The sequence below is a fragment of the Scyliorhinus torazame genome, chromosome 22, assembly GCF_047496885.1.
Source record: "Scyliorhinus torazame isolate Kashiwa2021f chromosome 22, sScyTor2.1, whole genome shotgun sequence".
Classification (NCBI taxonomy): Eukaryota; Metazoa; Chordata; class Chondrichthyes; order Carcharhiniformes; family Scyliorhinidae; genus Scyliorhinus; species Scyliorhinus torazame.
The window spans coordinates 3,370,631-3,394,763 of NC_092728.1; the positions used below are offsets into that span (position 1 = coordinate 3,370,631).

The following is a 24,133-nucleotide window of genomic DNA, read 5'->3' on the forward strand; positions in this document are numbered from 1 at the left end:
CTTCCCCCAGCCCCTATCAGACCCCCCTCCCCCCCCAGCCCCCTATCAGAACCCCCTCCCCCACCAGCCCCCTATCCGACCCCCCTCCCACTCAGCCCCCTATCAGGCACCCCCTCCCCCCCAGCCCCCTATCAGAACCCCCCTCCCCCACCAGCCCCCTATCAGACACCCCCTCCCCTCCCCACAGCCCCCTATCAGACACCACCCTCCCCTGCCCCCCAGCCCCTATCAGACCCCCCTCCCCCCCAGCCCATCAGACCCCCCTCACCCCCCCAGCCCCCTATCAGACCCCCCTCCCCCACCAGCCCCCTATCAGACCCTCCCCCCCAGCCCCCTATCAGACACCCCCCTCCCCCAGCCCCTATCAGACACCCCCTCCCCCCTCCCCAGCCCCTATCAGACACACACTCCCCCAGCCCCTATCAGGCACCCCCTCCCCCCTCCCCCAGCCCCTATCAGGCACCCCCTCCCCCAGCCCCTATCAGACACTCCCTCCCCCCACCAGCCTCTATCAGACACCCCCTCCCCAGCCCCCTATCAGACACCCCCTCCCCCAGCCTCTATCAGACCCCCCTCCCCCCCAGCCCCCTATCGGACCCCCCTCCCCCCCCAGCCCCCTATCAGACTCCCCATCCCCCTCCCAAAGCCCCATATCAGACACCCCCTCCCCTTTCCCCCAGCCACTCTCAGACACCCCCTCCCTCCCCCACCAGCCCCCTATCAGACCCCCCTCCCCCCCAAGCCCCCATCAACCCCCCCATCCCCCCCAGCCACCTATCAGACACCCCCTCCCCCAGCCCCTATCAGACACCACCTCCCCCAGCCCCTATCAGACACCCCCTCCCCTCCCCCCCAGCCCCTATCAGACACCCCCTCCCCTCCCCCCAGCCACTATCAGACCCCCCTCCGCCCCCAGCCCCCTATCAGACCCCCGCCCCCCCCAGCCCCCTATCAGACCACCCCCCTCCCCCACCAGCCCCCATCAGACCCCCCCCCAAGCCCCCTTACAGACCCCCCTGTCCACCCAGCCCCCTATCAGACACCCCCTACCCAGCCCCTATCAGACACCACCTCCCCCAGTCCCTATCAGACACCCCCTCCCTCCCCCCCAGCCCCTCACACCCCCCTCCCCTTCCCCCAGCCCCTATCAGACACGTCCTCCCCCTTCCCCCAGCCCCTATCAGACACCCCCTCCCTCCCCCCAGCCCCTCAGACCCCCCACCCCCTCCCCCAGCCCCTATCAAACACCCCCTCCCCCTCCCCAGCCCTATCATACACCCCCTCCCCTCCCCCCCCAGCCACTATCAGACCCCCCTCCGCCCCCAGCCCCCTATCAGACTCCCTGCCCCCCCAGCCCCTATCAGACCACCCCCCCCACCAGCCCCCTATCAGACCCCCCCTCCCCCCCAGCCCCCTATCAGACCCCCTGCCCCCCCAGCCCCCTATCAGACACGCCCTCCCCCAGCCCCTATCAGACACCCCCTCCCTCCCCCCCCCCGTCCCCTCAGACCCCCCTCCCCCTTCCCCCAGCCCCTATCAGACACGTCCTCCCCCTTCCCCCAGCCCCTATCAGACAACCCCTCCCTCCCCCCCAGCCCCTCAGACCCCCCTCTCCCTTCCCCCAGCCCCCTATCAGGCAGCCCCTCCCCCAGCCCCTATCAGACCCCCCTCCCCCCCCAGCCCCCTATCAGAACCCCCTCCCCCACCAGCCCCCTATCAGACCCCCCTCCCACTCAGCCCCCTATCAGGCACCCCCTCCCCCCCAGGCCCCTATCAGAACCCCCCTCCCCCACCAGCCCCCTATCAGACACCCCCTCCCCTCCCCACAGCCCCCTGTCAGACACCCCCCTCCCCTGCCCCCCAGCCCCTATCAGACCCCCCTCCCCCCCAGCCCATCAGACCCCCCTCACCCCCCCAGCCCCCTATCAGACCCCCCTCCCCCACCAGCCCCCTATCAGACCCTCCCCCCAGCCCCCTATCAGACACCCCCTCCCCAGCCCCTATCAGACACCCCCACCCCCCTCCCCAGCCCCTATCAGACACACCCTCCCCCAGCCCATATCAGGCACCCCCTCCCCCCTCCCCCAGCCCCAATCAGGCACCCCCTCCCCCCTCCCCCAGCCCCTATCAGACACTCCCTCCCCCCACCAGCCTCTATCAGACACCCCCTCCCCAGCCCCCTATCAGACACCCCCTCCCCCAGCCTCTATCAGACCCCCCTCCCCCCAGCCCCCTATCGGAGCCCCCTCCCCCCCAGCCCCCTATCAGACACCCCCTCCCCCTTCCCCCAGCCACTATCAGACACCCCCTCCCTCCCCCCCAGCCCCTCAGAACCCCCTCCCCCAGCTCCTATCAGACACCCCCTCCCCTTCCACCAGCCCCTATCAGACAACACCTCCCCCAGTCCCTATCAGACACCCCCTCCCCCCGCCCTATCAGACACCCCCTTCCCCAGCCCCTATCAGACCTCCACACCCCCCAGCCCCTATCAGACCTCCCCAGCCCCCTATCAGACCCGCCCTCTCCCCCTAGCCCCCTATCAGAACCCCCCTCCCCCACCTGCCCCCTATCAGACCCCCCTACCCACCAAGCCCCCTATCAGTCATGCCCTCCCCAGCCCCTATCAGACACCCCCTCCCTCCCCCCCAGCCCCACTGGTCACTCCCGGAGGCGGAAACCTCTTACTGCTCACCTGGACAGTGAATGTTTGTGTTGCAGGTGGTCTCTCTGGCCGCAGTCCCCAGACACGCAGAACCACCGTACTTGGGGGCTGGATTGTCACACTGCCTCCCCTGGCGAACTTTCCCAACACCACAGGACGTAGAACAAGCCGAGACGTCAGCCCAGGGTCCCCAATTCCCGGAAACTGGTCAGAGTCAGAGAGAGAAAACAGCTCAACCTCGAATCATCACAACGTCAGACAGGGAGTCAAATTCATCTCCTGCACCATGGGGCCCTCCCCCCTGGTGTCCCTACACCGTGGGGCCCTCCCCCTGGTGTCCCTGCACCGTGGGACCCTCCCCCTGGTGTCCCTGCACCGTGGGGCCCTCCCCCTGGTGTCCCTGCACCGTGGGGCCCTCCCCCTGGTGTCCCTGCACCGTGGGACCCTCCCCCTGGTGTCCCTGCACCGTGGGGCCCTCCCCCTGGTGTCCCTGCACCGTGGGGCCCTCCCCCTGGTGTCCCTGCACCGTGGGACCCTCCCCCTGGTGTCCCAGCACCGTGGGGCCCTCCCCCTGGTGTCCCTGCACCGTGGGGCCCTCCCCCTGGTGTCCCTGCACCGTGGGACCCTCCCCCTGGTGTCCCTGCACCGTGGGGCCCTCCCCCTGGTGTCCCTGCACCGTGGGGCCCTCCCCCTGGTGTCCCTGCACCGTGTGGCCCTCCCCCTGGTGTCCCTGCACCGTGGGTTCCTTCACCCTGGTGTCCCTGCACCGTGGGACCCTCCCCCTGGTGTCCCTGCACCGTGGGACCCTCCCCCTGGTGTCCCAGCACCGTGGGGCCCTCCCCCTGGTGTCCCTGCACCGTGGGGCCCTCCCCCTGGTGTCCCTGCACCGTGGGGCCCTCCCCCTGGTGTCCCTGCACCGTGGGGCCACCCCCCTGGTGTCCCTGCACCGTGGGGCCCTCCCCCTGGTGTCCCGGCACCGTGGGGCCCTCCCCCTGGTGTCCCTGCACCGTGGGGCCCTCCCCCTGGTGTCCCGGCACCGTGGGACCCTCCCCCTGGTGTCCCTGCACCGTGGGACCCTCCCCCTGGTGTCCCTGCACCGTGGGGCCCTCCCCCTGGTGTCCCTGCACCGTGGGACCCTCCCCCTGGTGTCCCTGCACCGTGGGGCCCTCCCCCTGGTGTCCCTGCACCGTGTGGCCCTCCCCCTGGTGTCCCTGCACCGTGGGTTCCTTCTCCCTGGTGTCCCTGCACCGTGGGACCCTCCCCCTGGTGTCCCTGCACCGTGGGACCCTCCCCCTGGTGTCCCTGCACCGTGGGGCCCTCCCCCTGGTGTCCCTGCACCGTGGGGCCCTCCCCCTGGTGTCCCTGCACCGTGTGGCCCTCCCCCTGGTGTCCCTGTACCGTGGGTTCCTTCACCCTGGTGTCCCTGCACCGTGGGACCCTCCCCCTGGTGTCCCAGCACCGTGGGGCCCTCCCCCTGGTGTCCCTGCACCGTGGGGCCCTCCCCCTGGTGTCCCTGCACCGTGGGGCCCTCCCCCTGGTGTCCCTGCACCGTGGGGCCACCCCCCTGGTGTCCCTGCACCGTGGGGCCCTCCCCCTGGTGTCCCGGCACCGTGGGGCCCTCCCCCTGGTGTCCCTGCACCGTGGGGCCCTCCCCCTGGTGTCCCGGCACCGTGGGACCCTCCCCCTGGTGTCCCTGCACCGTGGGACCCTCCCCCTGGTGTCCCTGCACCGTGGGGCCCTCCCCCTGGTGTCCCTGCACCGTGGGACCCTCCCCCTGGTGTCCCTGCACCGTGGGGCCCTCCCCCTGGTGTCCCTGCACCGTGTGGCCCTCCCCCTGGTGTCCCTGCACCGTGGGTTCCTTCTCCCTGGTGTCCCTGCACCGTGGGACCCTCCCCCTGGTGTCCCTGCACCGTGGGACCCTCCCCCTGGTGTCCAGCACCGTGGGGCCCTCCCCCTGGTGTCCCTGCACCGTGGGGCCCTCCCCCTGGTGTCCCTGCAACGTGGGGCCCTCCCCCTGGTGTCCCTGCACCGTGGGGCCACCCCCCTGGTGTCCCTGCACCGTGGGGCCCTCCCCCTGGTGTCCCGGCAACGTGGGGCCCTCCCCCTGGTATCCCTGCACCGTGGGGCCCTCCGCCTGGTGTCCCTGCACCGTGGGGCCCACCCCCTGGTGTCCCTGCGCAGCGGAGCCCTTCCCCTGGTGTCCCTGCACCGTGGGGCCCTCCCCCTGGTGTCCCTGCACCGTGGGGCCCTCCCCCTGTTGTCCCTGCACCGTGGGGCCCTCCCCCTGGTGTCCCTGCGCTGCGGAGCCCTTCCCCTGGTGTCCCTGCACCGTGGGGCCCTCCCCCTGGTGTCCCTGCACCGTGGGGCCCTCCCCCTGGTGTCTCTGCACCGTGGGGCCACCCCCCTGGTGTCCCTGCACCGTGGGGCCCTCCTCCTGGTATCCCTGCACCGTGGGGCCCTCCCCCTGGTGTTCCTGCACCGTGGGGTCCTTCTCCCTGGTGTCCCTGCACCGTGGGACCCTCCCCCTGGTGTCTCTGCACCGTGGGGCCCTCCCCCTGGTGTCCCTGCACAGTGGGGCCCTCGTCCTGGTGTCCCTGCACCGTTGGGCCACCCCCCTGGTGTCCCTGCACCGTGGGGCCCTCCCCCTGGTGTCCATGCACAGTGGGGCCCTCCCCCTGGTGTCCATGCACAGTGGGGCCCTCCCCCTGGTGTCCCTGCACAGTGGGGCCCTCCCCCTGGTGTCCCTGCACCGTGGGGCCCTCCCCCTGGTGTCCCTGCACCGTGGGGCCCTCCCCCTATTGTCCCTGCACCGTGGGGCCCTCCCCCTGGTGTCCCTGCACCGTGGGGCCCTCCCCCTGGTGTCCCTGCACCGTGGGTTCCTTCTCCCTGGTGTCCCTGCACCGTGGGACCCTCCCCCTGGTGTCCCTGCACCGTGGGGCCCTCCCCCTGGTGTCCCTGCACCGTGGGGCCCTCCCCCTGGTGTCCCTGCACCCTGGAGCCCTCCCCCTGGTGTCCCTGCACCGTGGGGCCCTCGTCCTGGTGTCCCCGCACCCTGGAGCCCTCCCCCTGGTGTCCCTGCACCGTGGGACCCTCCCCCTGGCGTCCCTGCACCGTGGGCCCTCCCCCTGGTGTCCCTGCACTGTGGGACCCTCCCCCTGGTATCCCTGCACCGTGGGGCCCTCCCCCTGGTGTCCCTGCACCGTGGGGCCCTCCCCCTGGTGTCCCTGCACCGTGGGGCCCTCCCCCTGGTGTCCCTGCACCGTGGGGCCCTCGCCCTGGTGTCCCTGCACCGTGGGCCCTCCCCCTGGTGTCCCTGCACCGTGGGGCCCTCGCCCTGGTGTCCCTGCAGCCTGGAGCCCTCCCCCTGGTGTTCCTGCACCGTGGGGCCCTCGCCCTGGTGTCCCTGCACCGTGGGGCCTCGCCCTGGTGTCCCTGCACCGTGGGGCCTCGCCCTGGTGTCCCTGCACCGTGGGGCCTCGCCCTGGTGTCCCTGCACCGTGGGGCCCTCCCCCAGGTGTCCCTGCACCGTGGGGCCTCGCCCTGGTGTCCCTGCACCGTGGGGCCTCGCCCTGGTGTCCCTGCACCGTGGGGCCCTCCCCCTGGTGCCCCTGCACCGTGGGGCCTCGCCCTGGTGTCCCTGCACCGTGGGGCCTCGCCCTGGTGTCCCTGCACCGTGGGGCCCTCCCCCTGGTGTCCCTGCACCATGGGGCCCTCCCTCTGGTGTCCCTGCACCGTGGGGCCCTTGCCCTGGTGTCCCTGCACCGTGGGGCCATCGCCCTGGTGTCCCTGCACCGTGGGGTCCTCCCCCTGGTGTCCCTGCACTGCGGAGCCCTTCCCCTGGTGTCCCTGCACTGTGGGGTCCTCCCCCTGGTGTCCCTGCACCGTGGGGTCCTCCCCCTGGTGTCCCTGCACTGCGGAGCCCTTCCCCTGGTGTCCCTGCGCCGTGGGACCCTCCCCCTGGTGTCCATGCACCGTGGGTTCCTTCTCCCTGGTGTCCCTGCACCATGGGACCCTCCCCCTGGTGTCCCTGCACCGTGGGGCCCTCGCCCTGGTGTCCCTGCACCGTGGGACCCTCCCCCTGGTGTCCCTGCACCGTGGCACCCTCCCCCTGGTGTCCCCGCACCGTGGGACCCTCCCCCTGGTGTCCCTGCACTGTGGGGCCCTCGCCCTGGTGTCCCTGCACCGTGGGACCCTCCCCCTGGTGTCCCTGCACCGTGGGACCCTCCCCCTGGTGTCCCTGCACCGTGGGGCCCTCCCCCTGGTGTCCCTGCACCGTGGGGCCCTCCCCCTGGTGTCCCTGCACCGTGGGGCCCTCCCCCTGGTGTCCCTGCACCGTGGGGCCCTCCCCCTATTGTCCCTGCACCGTGGGGCCCTCCCCCTGGTGTCCCTGCACCGTGGGGCCCTCCCCCTGGTGTCCCTGCACCGTGGGTTCCTTCTCCCTGGTGTCCCTGCACCGTGGGACCCTCCCCCTGGTGTCCCTGCACCGTGGGGCCCTCCCCCTGGTGTCCCTGCACCGTGGGGCCCTCCCCCTGGTGTCCCTGCACCGTGGGGCCCTCCCCCTGGTGTCCCTGCACCCTGGAGCCCTCCCCCTGGTGTCCCTGCACCGTGGGGCCCTCGTCCTGGTGTCCCCGCACCCTGGAGCCCTCCCCCTGATGTCCCTGCACCGTGGGACCCTCCCCCTGGCGTCCCTGCACCGTGGGCCCTCCCCCTGGTGTCCCTGCACTGTGGGACCCTCCCCCTGGTATCCCTGCACCGTGGGGCCCTCCCCCTGGTGTCCCTGCACCGTGGGGCCCTCCCCCTGGTGTCCCTGCACCGTGGGGCCCTCCCCCTGGTGTCCCTGCACCGTGGGGCCCTCGCCCTGGTGTCCCTGCACCGTGGGCCCTCCCCCTGGTGTCCCTGCACCGTGGGGCCCTCGCCCTGGTGTCCCTGCAGCCTGGAGCCCTCCCCCTGGTGTTCCTGCACCGTGGGGCCCTCGCCCTGGTGTTCCTGCACCGTGGGGCCTCGCCCTGGTGTCCCTGCACCGTGGGGCCTCGCCCTGGTGTCCCTGCACCGTGGGGCCTCGCCCTGGTGTCCCTGCACCGTGGGGCCCTCCCCCAGGTGTCCCTGCACCGTGGGGCCTCGCCCTGGTGTCCCTGCACCGTGGGGCCTCGCCCTGGTGTCCCTGCACCGTGGGGCCCTCCCCCTGGTGCCCCTGCACCGTGGGGCCTCGCCCTGGTGTCCCTGCACCGTGGGGCCTCGCCCTGGTGTCCCTGCACCGTGGGGCCCTCCCCCTGGTGTCCCTGCACCATGGGGCCCTCCCTCTGGTGTCCCTGCACCGTGGGGCCCTTGCCCTGGTGTCCCTGCACCGTGGGGCCATCGCCCTGGTGTCCCTGCGCCGTGGGACCCTCCCCCTGGTGTCCATGCACCGTGGGTTCCTTCTCCCTGGTGTCCCTGCACCATGGGACCCTCCCCCTGGTGTCCCTGCACCGTGGGGCCCTCGCCCTGGTGTCCCTGCACCGTGGGACCCTCCCCCTGGTGTCCCTGCACCGTGGCGCCCTCCCCCTGGTGTCCCCGCACCGTGGGACCCTCCCCCTGGTGTCCCTGCACTGTGGGGCCCTCGCCCTGGTGTCCCTGCACCGTGGGACCCTCCCCCTGGTGTCCCTGCACCGTGGGACCCTCCCCCTGGTGTCCCTGCACCGTGGGGCCCTCCCCCTGGTGTCCCTGCACCGTGGGGCCCTCGCCCTGGTGTCCCTACACCGTGGGACCCTCCCCCTGGTGTCCCTGCACCGTGGGGCCCTCCCCCTGGTGTCCCTGCACCGTGGGGCCCTCCCCCTGGTGTCCCTGGACCCTGGAGCCCTCCCCCTGGTGTCCCTGCACCGTGGGACCCTGCACCTGGTGTCCCTGCACCGTGGGCCCTCTCCCTGGTGTCGCAGCACCGTGGGGCCCTCCCCCTGGTGTCCCTGCACCGTGGGGCCCTCCCCCTGGTGTCCCTGCATCCTGGAGCCCTCCCCCTGGTGTCCCTGCACCGTGGGACCCTGCACCTGGTGTCCCTGCACCGTGGGCCCTCTCCCTGGTGTCGCAGCACCGTGGGGCCCTCCCCCTAGAGTCCCTGCACCGTGGGGCCCTCGCCCTGGTGTCCCTGCACCGTGGGACCCTCCCCCTGGTGTCCCTGCACCGTGGGTTCCTTCTCCCTGGTATCCCTGCACCGTGGAGCCCTCCCCCTGGTGCCCCTGCACCGTGGGGCCTCCCTTGGTGTCCCTGCACCGTGGGGCCATCGCCCTGGTGTCCCTGCACCGTGGGACCACCCCCCTGGTGTCCCTGCACCGTGAGGCCTCCCCTGGTGTCCCTGCACCGTGGGGCCATCGCCCTGGTGTCCCTGCACCGTGGGACCACCCCCCTGGTGTCCCTGCACCGTGGGACCACCCCCCTGGTGTCCCTGCACCGTGGGGCCCTCGCCCTGGTGTCCCTGCACTGTGGGGCCCTCCCCCTGGTGTCCCTGCACCGTGAGGCCTCCCCTGGTGTCCCTGCACCGTGGGACCACCCCCCTGGTGTCCCTGCACCGTGGGGCCCTCGCCCTGGTGTCCCTGCACCGTGGGGCCCTCCCCCTGGTGTCCCTGCACCGTGGGGCCTGTGGTCTGTTCCAGGATTAATGAATACATGTGCTGGTTACTCACTAGCACAGAAAGGTAGGAAATCACATTGGCCAATTTCTGTATTGCTGCCGGGACATGGATTGCCTGGTGGATGGAGAGAGGGTGCTGGGTTCGTGCAGAGTCGAGCTCGTCTTCGGAATGGAATCAAGTTGGGTCCTTCCCCTCGACAGGTGTGTCCACACATGCCCCAGTTTCCCCAGGGTGACCAGGACCCGTGTGCTGTCAAACACAAGATCAGAGCAACTCAACAACACAGAATCTACAGGTAAACTCTTCCCAACATCTGTACCGATATCGTGTACAAAACACAAACACGGAGTACAACATCTGTACAAATATCGTGTACAAAACACAAACACCGAACACAACATCTGTCCCGATATTGTGCAAAAAACACAAACACCGAACACAACATCTGTACCGAGATCGTGCACAAAACATAGAACACCGAACACATCTGTACCGAGATCGTGCACAAAACACAGAACACCGAACACAACATCTGTACCGATATCATGCACAAAACACAGAACACTGAGCACAACATCTGTACCGATATCATGCACAAAACACAGAACACTGAGCACAACACCAGTACCGATATCGTGCACAAAATACAGACACCGAACACAACAGCTGTACCGAGATCGTGCACAAAACACAGAACACTGAGCACAACATCAGTACCGATTTCGTGCACAAAATACAGACACCGAACACAACATCTGTACCGAGATCGTGCACAAAACACAGAACACTGAGCACAACATCTGTACCGATATCATGCACAAAACACAGAACACCGAACACAACATCTGTACCGATATTGTGCACAAAATAGACACCGAACACAACAGCTGTACGGATATCGTGCACAAAACACAGAACACAACATCTGCACCGATGTCATGCACAAAACACAAAACACAGAACACAACATCTGTACCGATATCGTGCACAAAACACAAACACAGAACACAAAATCTGTACCGATGTCGTGCACAGAACACAGAGCACAACAGTTGTACTGATATCATGCACAAAACACAAACACCGAACACAACATCTGTACCGATGTCCTGCACAAAACACAGAACACCGAACACAACATCTGCACCGATGTCATACACAAAACACAAAACACAGAACACAACATCTGTACCGATATCGTGCACAAAACACAAGCACAGAACACAAAATCTGTACCGATGTCGTGCACAGAACACAGAGCACAACAGTTGTACTGATATCATGCACAAAACACAAACACCGAACACAACATCTGTCCCAATATTGTGCAAAAAACAAACACCGAACACAACATCTGTACCAATGTAGTGCACAAAACACAGAACACCGAACACAACATCTGTACAGATATCGTGTACAAAACACAGAACATTGAGCGCAACATCTGTACGGATATTGTGAACAAAACACAGAACACAGGGCACAACATCTGTAGCGATGTCATGCACAAAACACAGAACACTGAACACAACATCTGTACCGATGTTGTGTAAAAAACAGAACACCGAGCACAACATCTGCACCGATATCGTGCACAAAACACAGAACATCGAACACAACATCTGTACCGATATAGTTCACAAAATACAGAACTCCAAACACAACAGCTGTACCGATATCGTGCACAAAACACAAACACCGAACACAACATCTGTACCGATATCGTGCAAAACAGAGCACAACATCTGTACCGATGTAGTGTACAAAACACAGAACACCGAACACATCATCTGTACCAATATAGTGCACAAAACACCGAACACAATTTCTGTACAGATGCGGTGTACAAAACACAGAACATCGAGCACATCTGTAGCAATGTTGTGCACAAAACACAGAACACCAAACACAACATCTGTACCGATATCGTGAACAAAACACAGAACACAAGGCACAACATCTGTAGCGATGTCGTGCACAAAACACAGAACACCGATCACAACATCTGTACAGATATCGTGTACAAAACACAGAACACCGAGCGCACCATCTGTACGGATATCGTGAAGAAAACACAGAACACAGAGCACATCTATACCGATATCATGCACAAAACACAGAACACAGGGCACAACATCTGTAGCGATGTCGTGCACAAAACACAGAACACTGAACACAACATCTGTACCGATGTTGTGCAAGAAACAGAACACCGGGCACAACATCTGCACCGATATCATGCACAAAACACAGAACACAGGGCACAACATCTGTAGCGATGTCGTGCACAAAACACAGAACACTGAACACAACATCTGTACAGATGTTGTGCAAAAAACATAACACCGAGCACAACATCTGCACCGATATCATGCACAAAACACAGAACACAGGGCACAACATCTGTAGCGATGTCGTGCACAAAACACAGAACACCGAACACAACATCTGTATCGATCTAGTGTACAAAACATAGAACACCGAACACAACATCTGTACCGAGATTGTGCACAAAACACAGAACACCGAGCACAACATCTGCACTGATATTGTGTACAAAACACAAACACCGGGTACAACATCTGTACAAATATCGTGTACAAAACACAGAACACCAAACACAACATCTGTACTGATGAAGTGCACAAAACACAGAACACCGAACACAACATCTGTACCGATATTGTGCACAAAACACAGAACACCAAATCTGTACCGATATCGTGTACAAAACACAGAACACAACATCTGTACTGATGAAGTGCACAAAACACAGAACACCGAACACAACATCTGTACCGATATTGTGCACAAAACACAGAACACCAAATCTGTACCGATATCGTGTACAAAACACAGAACACCGAACACAACATCTGTACTGATGAAGTGCGTAAAACACAGAACACCGAACACAACATCTGTACCGATATCGTGTACAAAACACAAAAACCGAGTACATCTGTACAAATATCGTGTACAAAGCACAGAACACCAAGCACAACATCAGTACCAATATTGGGCACAAAACACAAACACTGAGTACAACATCTGTACAAATGTCTTGCACAAAACACAGAACACCGAACACAAAGCACAGAACACAGAACATCTGTACTGTTGTAGTGCACAAAACACAGAGCACCGAACACAACATCTATACCAATGTAGTTCACAAAACACAGAACACCAAACACAACATCTGTACCGATATTGTGTACAAAACACAAATACCGAGCAGAACATCTGCATGATATCATGTACAAAACGCAGAACACCAAGCACAACATCAGTACCAATATTGGGCATAAAACACAAACACGGAGTACAACATCTGTACAAATATCGTGTACAAAACACAGAACACCGAACACAACATCTGTCCCGATATTGTGCAAAAAACACAAACACCGAACACAACATCTGTACCAATGTAGTGCACAAAACACAGAACATCGAGCGCAACATCTGTACGGATATCGTGAACAAAACACAGAACACAGAGCACATCTATACCGATATCATGTACAAAACACAGAACACCGAACATAACAACTGCACCGTTATCGTGCACAAAACACAGAACACAGGGCACAACATCTGTAGCGATGTCGTGCACAAAACACAGTACACTGAACACAACATCTGTACCGATATCGTGCACAAAACACAGAACATCGAACACAACATCTGTACTGATATAGTTCACAAAATACAGAACTCCAAACACAACAGCTGTACCGATATCGTGCACAAAACACAAACACCGAACACAACATCTGTACCGATATCGTGCACAAAACAGAGCACAACACCTGTACCGATGTGGTGTACAAAACACAGAACACCGAACACATCATCTGTACCGATATAGTGCACAAAACACCGAACACAATTTCTGTACAGATGCGGTGTACAAAACACAGAACATCAAGCACATCTGTAGCAATGTTGTGCACAAAACACAGAACACCAAACACAACATCTGTACCGATATCGTGAACAAAACACAGAACACCAAATCTGTACCGATATCGTGTACAAAACACAGAACACCAAACACAACATCTGTACTGATGAAGTGCACAAAACACAGAACACCGAACACAACATCTGTACCGATGAAGTGCACAAAACACAGAACACCGAACACAACATCTGTACCGATATTGTGCACAAAACACAGAACACCAAATCTGTACCGATATCGTGTACAAAACACAGAACACCGAACACAACATCTGTACTGATGAAGTGCACAAAACACAGAACACCGAACACAACATCTGTACCGATATTGTGCACAAAACACAGAACACCAAATCTGTACCGATATCGTGTACAAAACACAGAACACCGAACACAACATCTGTACTGATGAAGTGCATAAAACACAGAACACCGAACACAACATCTGTACCGATATCGTGTACAAAACACAAAAACCGAGTACATCTGTACAAATATCGTGTACAAAACACAGAACACCAAGCACAACATCAGTACCAATATTGGGCACAAAACACAAACACTGAGTACAACATCTGTACAAATGTCTTGCACAAAACACAGAACACCGAACACAAAGCACAGAACACAGAACATCTGTACTGTTGTAGTGCACAAAAGACAGAGCACCGGACACAACATCTATACCAATGTAGTTCACAAAACACAGAACACCAAACACAACATCTGTACCGATATTGTGTACAAAACACAAATACCGAGCAGAACATCTGCATGATATCATGTACAAAACGCAGAACACCAAGCACAACATCAGTACCAATATTGGGCACAAAACACAAACACGGAGTACAACATCTGTACAAATATCGTGTACAAAACACAGAACACCGAACACAACATCTGTCCCGATATTGTGCAAAAAACACAAACACCGAACACAACATCTGTACCAATGTAGTGCACAAAACACAGAACATCGAGCGCAACATCTGTACGGATATCGTGAACAAAACACAGAACACAGAGCACATCTATACCGATATCATGTACAAAACACAGAACACCGAACAGAACAACTGCACCGTTATCGTGCACAAAACACAGAACACAGGGCACAACATCTGTAGCGATGTCGTGCACAAAACATAGAACACTGAACACAACATCTGTACCGATATCGTGCACAAAACACAGAACATCGAACACAACATCTGTACTGATATAGTTCACAAAATACAGAACTCCAAACACAACAGCTGTACCGATATCGTGCACAAAACACAAACACCGAACACAACATCTGTACCGATATCGTGCACAAAACACAGAACACCGAACACACCATCTGTACCGATATAGTGCACAAAACACCGAACACAATTTCTGTACAGATGCGGTGTACAAAACATGAACATCGAGCACATCTGTAGCAATGTTGTGCACAAAAACACAGAACACCAAACACAACATCTGTACCGATATTATGCACAAAACACAGAACACCGAACACAAAATCTGCACCGGTGTCATGCACAAAACACAGAACACTGAACACAACATCTGTACCGATATCATACACAGAAAACAGAACACCGAACACAACATCTGTACCGATATCGTGCACAAAATACAGAACACAGAGCTCACCTGCACCAATATCGTTTACAAAACACAAACACCGAACACAACATCTGTACCGATATCTTGTACAAAACGCAGAACACAACAACATCTATACCGATATCGTGCAAAAAACACAGAGCACAACATCTGTACCGATCTAGTGTACAAAACATAGAACACCGAACACAACATCTGTACCGAGATCTTGCACAAAACAGAACACCGAACACAACATCTGTACCGAGATCGTGCACAAAACACAGAACACTGAGCACAACATCTGTACCGATATCATGCACAAAACACAGAACACTGAGCACAACATCAGTACCGATATCGTGCACAAAATACAGAACTCCAAACACAACAGCTGTACGGATGTCGTGCACAAAACACAGAACACAACATCTGTACCGAGATCGTGCACAAAACACAGAACACCAAACACAACATCTGTACCGATATCATGCACAAAACACAGAACACTGAGCACAACATCTGTACCAATATCGTGCACAAAATACAGACACCGAACACAACAGCTGTACGGATGTCGTGTACAAAACACAGAACACCGAGCGTACCATCTGTACGGATATCGTGAACAAAACACAGAACACAGAGCACATCTATACCGATATCATGCACAAAACACAAAACACAGGGCACAACATCTGTAGCGATGTCGTGCACAAAACACAGAACACTGAACACAACATCTGTACCGATGTTGTGCAAGAAACAGAACACCGAGCACAACATCTGCACCGATATCATGCACAAAACACAGAACACAGGGCACAACATCTGTAGCGATGTCGTGCACAAAACACAGAACACTGAACACAACATCTGTACCGATGTTGTGCAAAAAACAGAACACCTAGCACAACATCTGCACCGATATCATGCACAAAACACAGAACACAGGGCACAACATGTGTAGCGATGTCGTGCACAAAACACAGAACACTGAACACAACATCTGTACCGATGTTGTGCAAGAAACAGAACACCGAGCACAACATCTGCACCGATATCATGCACAAAACACAGAACACAGGGCACAACATCTGTAGCGATGTCGTGCACAAAACACAGAACACTGAACACAACATCTGTACCGATGTTGTGCAAAAAACAGAACACCGAGCACAACATCTGCACCGATATCATGCACAAAACACAGAACACAGGGCACAACATCTGTAGCGATGTCGTGCACAAAACACAGAACACCGAACACAACATCTGTACCGATCTAGTGTACAAAACATAGAACACCGAACACAACATCTGTACCGAGATTGTGCACAAAACACAGAACACCGAGCACAACATCTGCACTGATATTGTGTACAAAACACAAACACCGGATACAACATCTGTACAAATGTCGTGTACAAAACACAGAACACCAAACACAACATCTGTACTGATGAAGTGTACAAAACACAGAACACCGAACACAACATCTGTACCGATATTGTGCACAAAACACAGAACACCAAATCTGTACCGATATCGTGTACAAAACACAGAACACCGAACACAACATCTGTACTGATGAAGTGCACAAAACACAGAACACCGAACACAACATCTGTACCGATATTGTGCACAAAACACAGAACACCAAATCTGTACCGATATCGTGTACAAAACACAGAACACAGAACACAACATCTGTACTGATGAAGTGCATAAAACACAGAACACCGAACACAACATCTGTACCGATATCGTGTACAAAACACAAAAACCGAGTACATCTGTACAAATATCGTGTACAAAACACAGAACACCAAGCACAACATCAGTACCAATATTGGGCACAAAACACAAACACTGAGTACAACATCTGTACAAATGTCTTGCACAAAACACAGAACACCGAACACAAAGCACAGAACTCAGAACATCTGTACTGTTGTAGTGCACAAAACACAGAGCACCGAACACAACATCTATACCAATGTAGTTCACAAAACACAGAACACCAAACACAACATCTGTACCGATATTGTGTACAAAACACAAATACCGAGCAGAATATCTGCATGATATCATGTACAAAACGCAGAACACCAAGCACAACATCAGTACCAATATTGGGCACAAAACACAAACACGGAGTACAACATCTGTACAAATATCGTGTACAAAACACAGAACACCGAACACAACATCTGTCCCGATATTGTGCAAAAAACACAAACACCGAACACAACATCTGTACCAATGTAGTGCACAAAACACAGAACATCGAGCGCAACATCTGTACGGATATCGTGAACAAAACACAGAACACAGAGCACATCTATACCGATATCATGTACAAAACACAGAACTCCGAACAGAACAACTGCACCGTTATCGTGCACAAAACACAGAACACAGGGCACAACATCTGTAGCGATGTCGTGCACAAAACACAGAACACTGAACACAACATCTGTACCGATATCGTGCACAAAACACAGAACATCGAACACAACATCTGTACTGATATAGTTCACAAAATACAGAACTCCAAACACAACAGCTGTACCGATATCGTGCACAAAACACAAACACCGAACACAACATCTGTAACGATATCGTGCACAAAACAGAGCACAACATCTGTACCGATGTAGTGTACAAAACACAGAACACCGAACACATCATCTGTACCGATATAGTGCACAAAACACCGAACACAATTTCTGTACAGATGCGGTGTACAAAACACAGAACATCGAGCACATCTGTAGCAATGTTGTGCACAAAACACAGAACACCAAACACAACATCTGTACCGATATCGTGAACAAAACACAGAACACAAGGCACAACATCTGTAGCGATGTCGTGCACAAAACACAGAACACCGATCACAACATCTGTACAGATATCGTGTACAAAACACAGAACACCGAGCGCACCATCTGTACGGATATCGTGAAGAAAACACAGAACACAGAGCACATCTATACCGATATCATGCACAAAACACAGAACACAGGGCACAACATCTGTAGCGATATCGTGCACAAAACACAGAACACTGAACACAACATCTGTACCGATGTTGTGCAAGAAACAGAACACCGAGCACAACATCTGCACCGATATCATGCACAAAACACAGAACACAGGGCACAACATCTGTAGCGATGCCGTGCACAAAACACAGAACACTGAACACAACATCTGTACCGATGTTGTGCAAAAAACAGAACACCGAGCACAACATCTGCACCGATATCATGCACAAAACACAGAACACAGGGCACAACATCTGTAGCGATGTCGTGCACAAAACACAGAACACCGAACACAACATCTGTACCGATCTAGTGTACAAAACATAGAACACCGAACACAACATCTGTACCGAGATCGTGCACAAAACACAGAACACCGAGCACAACATCTGCACTGATATTGTGTACAAAACACAAACACCGGATACAACATCTGTACAAATGTCGTGTACAAAACACAGAACACCAAACACAACATCTGTACTGATGAAGTGTACAAAACACAGAACACCGAACACAACATCTGTACCGATATTGTGCACAAAACACAGAACACCAAATCTGTACCGATATCGTGTACAAAACACAGAACACCGAACACAACATCTGTACTGATGAAGTGCACAAAACACAGAACACCGAACACAACATCTGTACCGATATTGTGCACAAAACACAGAACACCAAATCTGTACCGATATCGTGTACAAAACACAGAACACCGAACACAACATCTGTACTGATGAAGTGCATAAAACACAGAACACCGAACACAACATCTGTACCGATATCGTGTACAAAACACAAAAACCGAGTACATCTGTACAAATATCGTGTACAAAACACAGAACACCAAGCACAACATCAGTACCAATATTGGGCACAAAACACAAACACTGAGTACAACATCTGTACAAATGTCTTGCACAAAACACAGAACACCGAACACAAAGCACAGAACACAGAACATCTGTACTTTTGTAGTGCACAAAACACAGAGCACCGAACACAACATCTATACCAATCTAGTTCACAAAACACAGAACACCAAACACAACATCTGTACCGATATTGTGTACAAAACACAAATACCGAGCAGAACATCTGCATGATATCATGTACAAAACGCAGAACACCAAGCACAACATCAGTACCAATATTGGGCACAAAACACAAACACGGAGTACAACATCTGTACAAATATCGTGTACAAAACACAGAACACCGAACACAACATCTGTCCCGATATTGTGCAAAAAACACAAACACCGAACACAACATCTGTACCAATGTAGTGCACAAAACACAGAACATCGAGCGCAACATCTGTACGGATATCGTGAACAAAACACAGAACACAGAGCACATCTATACCGATATCATGTACAAAACACAGAACACCGAACAGAACAACTGCACCGTTATCGTGCACAAAACACAGAACACAGGGCACAACATCTGTAGCGATGTCGTGCACAAAACACAGAACACTGAACACAACATCTGTACCGATATCGTGCACAAAACACAGAACATCGAACACAACATCTGTACTGATATAGTTCACAAAATACAGAACTCCAAACACAACAGCTGTACCGATATCGTGCACAAAACACAAACACCAAACACAACATCTGTACCGATATCGTGCACAAAACACAGAGCACAACATCTGTACCGATGTAGTGTACAAAACACAGAACACCGAACACACCATCTGTACCGATATAGTGCACAAAACACCGAACACAATTTCTGTACAGATGCGGTGTACAAAACATGAACATCGAGCACATCTGTAGCAATGTTGTGCACAAAACACAGAACACCAAACACAACATCTGTACCGATATTATGCACAAAACACAGAACACCGAACACAAAATCTGCACCGGTGTCATGCACAAAACACAGAACACTGAACACAACATCTGTACCGATATCATACACAGAAAACAGAACACCGAACACAACATCTGTACCGATATCGTGCACAAAATTCAGAACACAGAGCTCACCTGCACCAATATCGTTTACAAAACACAAACACCGAACACAACATCTGTACCGATATCTTGTACAAAACGCAGAACACAACATCTATACCGATATCGTGCAAAAAACACAGAGCACAACATCTGCACCGATATCATGCACAAAACACAGAACACAGGGCATAACATCTGTAGCGATGTCGTGCACAAAACACAGAACACTGAACACAACATCTGTACCGATGTTGTGCAAAAAACAGAACACCGAGCACAACATCTGCACCGATATCGTGCACAAAACACAGAACACGAAAACAACATCTATACCGATATTGTGCAAAAAACACAGAGCACAACATCTGTACCGATCTAGTGTACAAAACATAGAACACCGAACACAACATCTGTACCGAGATCGTGCACAAAACACAGAACACCGAGCACAACATCTGCACTGATATTGTGTACAAAACACAAACACCGGATACAACATCTGTACAAATATCGTGTACAAAACACAGAACACCAAACACAACATCTGTACTGATGAAGTGTACAAAACACAGAACACCAAACACAACATCTGTACCGATATTGTGCACAAAACACAGAACACCAAATCTGTACCGATATCGTGTACAAAACACAGAACACCGAACACAACATCTGTACTGATGAAGTGCACAAAACACAGAACACCGAACACAACATCTGTACCGATATTGTGCACAAAACACAGAACACCAAATCTGTACCGATATCGTGTACAAAACACAGAACACCGAACGCAACATCTGTACTGATGAAGTGCATAAAACACAGAACACCGAACACAACATCTGTACCGATATCTTGTACAAAACGCAGAACACAACAACATCTATACCGATATCGTGCAAAAAACACAGAGCACAACATCTGTACCGAGATCGTGCACAAAACACAGAACACCGAACACAACATCTGTACCGATATCATGCACAAAACACAGAACACTGAGCACAACATCTGTACCGATATCATGCACAAAACACAGAACACTGAGCACAACATCTGTACCGATATCGTGCACAAAATACAGACACCGAACACAACAGCTGTACGGATGTCGTGCACAAAACACAGAACACAACATCTGTACCGAGATCGTGCACAAAACACAGAACACCAAACACACCATCTGTACCGATATCATGCACAAAACACAGAACACTGAGCACAACATCTGTACCGATATCGTGCACAAAATACAGACACCGAACACAACAGCTGTACGGATGTCGTGCACAAAACACAGAACACAACATCTGTACCGAGATCGTGCACAAAACACAGAACACCGAACACAACATCTGTACCGATATCATGCACAAAACACAGAACACTGAGCACAACATCTATACCGATATCGTGCACAAAATACAGACACCGAACACAACATCTGCACCGATGTCGTGCACAAAACACAGAACACCGAACACAACATCTGTACCGATGTCCTGTACAAAACACAGAACACCGAACACAATATCTGTACCGATATTGTGCACGAAACACAGAACACCGAACACAACATCTGTACCGATGTAGTGCACAAAACACAGAACACCGAACACAAAATCTGTACCGATGTTGTGAACAAAACACAAACACCAACACAACACCTGTACCAATATCGTGCACAGAACACAGAACATCGAACACAACATCTGTACTGATATAGTTCACAAAATACAGAACTCCAAACACAACAGCTGTACCGATATCGTGCACAAAACACAAACACCAAACACAACATCTGTACCGATATCGTGCACAAAACACAGAGCACAACATCTGTACCGATGTAGTGTACAAAACACAGAACACCGAACACACCATCTGTACCGATATAGTGCACAAAACACCGAACACAATTTCTGTACAGATGCGGTGTACAAAACATGAACATCGAGCACATCTGTAGCAATGTTGTGCACAAAACACAGAACACCAAACACAACATCTGTACCGATATTATGCACAAAACACAGAACACCGAACACAAAATCTGCACCGGTGTCATGCACAAAACACAGAACACTGAACACAACATCTGTACCGATATCATACACAGAAAACAGAACACCGAACACAACATCTGTACCGATATCGTGCACAAAATTCAGAACACAGAGCTCACCTGCACCAATATCGTTTACAAAACACAAACACCGAACACAACATCTGTACCGATATCTTGTACAAAACGCAGAACACAACAACATCTATACCGATATCGTGCAAAAAACACAGAGCACAACATCTGTACCGATCTAGTGTACAAAACATAGAACACCGAACACAACATCTGTACCGAGATCGTGCACAAAACAGAACACCGAACACAACATCTGTACCGAGATCGTGCACAAAACACAGAACACCGAACACAACATCTGTACCGATATCATGCACAAAACACAGAACACTGAGCACAACATCTGTACCGATATCATGCACAAAACACAGAACACTGAGCACAACATCAGTACCGATATCGTGCACAAAATACAGACACCGAACACAACAGCTGTACGGATGTCGTGCACAAAACACAGAACACAACATCTGTACCGAGATCGTGCACAAAACACAGAACACCAAACACACCATCTGTACCGATATCATGCACAAAACACAGAACACTGAGCACAACATCTGTACCGATATCGTGCACAAAATACAGACACCGAACACAACAGCTGTACGGATGTCGTGCACAAAACACAGAACACAACATCTGTACCGAGATCGTGCACAAAACACAGAACACCGAACACAACATCTATACCGATATCGTGCACAAAATACAGACACCGAACACAACATCTGCACCGATGTCGTGCACAAAACACAGAACACCGAACACAACATCTGTACCGATGTCCTGTACAAAACACAGAACACCGAACACAATATCTGTACCGATATTGTGCACGAAACACAGAACACCGAACACAACATCTGTACCGATGTAGTGCACAAAACACAGAACACCGAACACAAAATCTGTACCGATGTTGTGAACAAAACACAAACACCAACACAACACCTGTACCAATATCGTGCACAGAACACAGAGCACAACAGTTGTACTGATATCATGCACAAAACAAAAACACCGAACACAACATCTGTCCCGGTATTGTGCAAAAAACAAACACCGAACACAACATCTGTACCAATGTAGTGCACAAAACACAGAACACCGATCACAACATCTGTACAGATATCGTGTACAAAACACAGAACATTGAGCGCAACATCTGTACGGATATTGTGAACAAAACACAGAACACAGGGCACAACATCTGTAGCGATGTTGTGCACAAAACACAGAACACTGAACACAACGTCTGTACCGATGTTGTGCAAAAAACAGAACACCGAGCACAACATCTGCACCGATATCGTGCACAAAACACAGAACATCGAACACAACATCTGTACCGATATAGTTCACAAAATACAGAACTCCAAACACAACAGCTGTACCGATATCGTGCACAAAACACAAACACCGAACACAACATCTGTACCGATATCGTGCACAAAACACAGAGCACAACATCTGTACCGATGTAGTGTACAAAACACAGAACACCAAACACATCATCTGTAGCGATATAGTGCACAAAACACCGAACACAATTTCTGTACAGATGCCGTGTACAAAACACAGAACACCGAGCACATCTGTAGCAATATTGTGCACAAAACACAGAACACCGAATACAACATCTGTACCGATATCGTGCACAAAACACAGAACACCGAACACAACATCTGTACAGATATCGTGTACAAAACACAGAACACCGAGCACAACATCTGCACTGATATTGTGTACAAAACACAGAACACCGAACACAACATCTGTACTGATGAAGTGCACAAAACACAGAACACCGAACACAATATCTGTACCGATATCGTGTACAAAACACAAAAACCGAGTACATCTGTACAAATAATGTGTACAAAACACAGAACACCAAGCACAACATCAGTACCAATATTGGGCACAAAACACAAACACTGAGTACAACATCTGTACAAATGTCTTACACAAAACACAGAACACTGAACACAAAGCACAGAACACAGAACATCTGTACTGTTGTAGTGCACAAAACACAGAGCACCGAACACAACATCTGTACCAATGTAGTTCACAAAACACAGAGCACCGAACACAACATCTGT

At 53.9% G+C, this 24,133-nt stretch overlaps 2 protein-coding genes across 2 annotated transcripts in view; both read right to left on the bottom strand.

Moving 5' to 3' along the window:
* Positions 1–24,133, bottom strand: part of LOC140399406 (rho guanine nucleotide exchange factor 3-like) — a 930,630-nt gene that overhangs the window by 655,073 nt on the left and 251,424 nt on the right. The gene's annotated exons all lie outside the window — the stretch shown is intronic.
* The window catches only part of LOC140398883 (properdin-like), an 84,171-nt gene that overhangs the window by 43,811 nt on the left and 16,227 nt on the right, over positions 1–24,133 (bottom strand). The window contains exons 5-6 of the mRNA XM_072487826.1: positions 9,316–9,513; positions 2,693–2,866 (exon numbers count right to left, since the gene is read on the bottom strand). Of these exons, the coding sequence (XP_072343927.1) occupies positions 2,693–2,866; positions 9,316–9,513 (372 nt within the window). The remainder of the gene's footprint in view (positions 1–2,692; positions 2,867–9,315; positions 9,514–24,133) is intronic.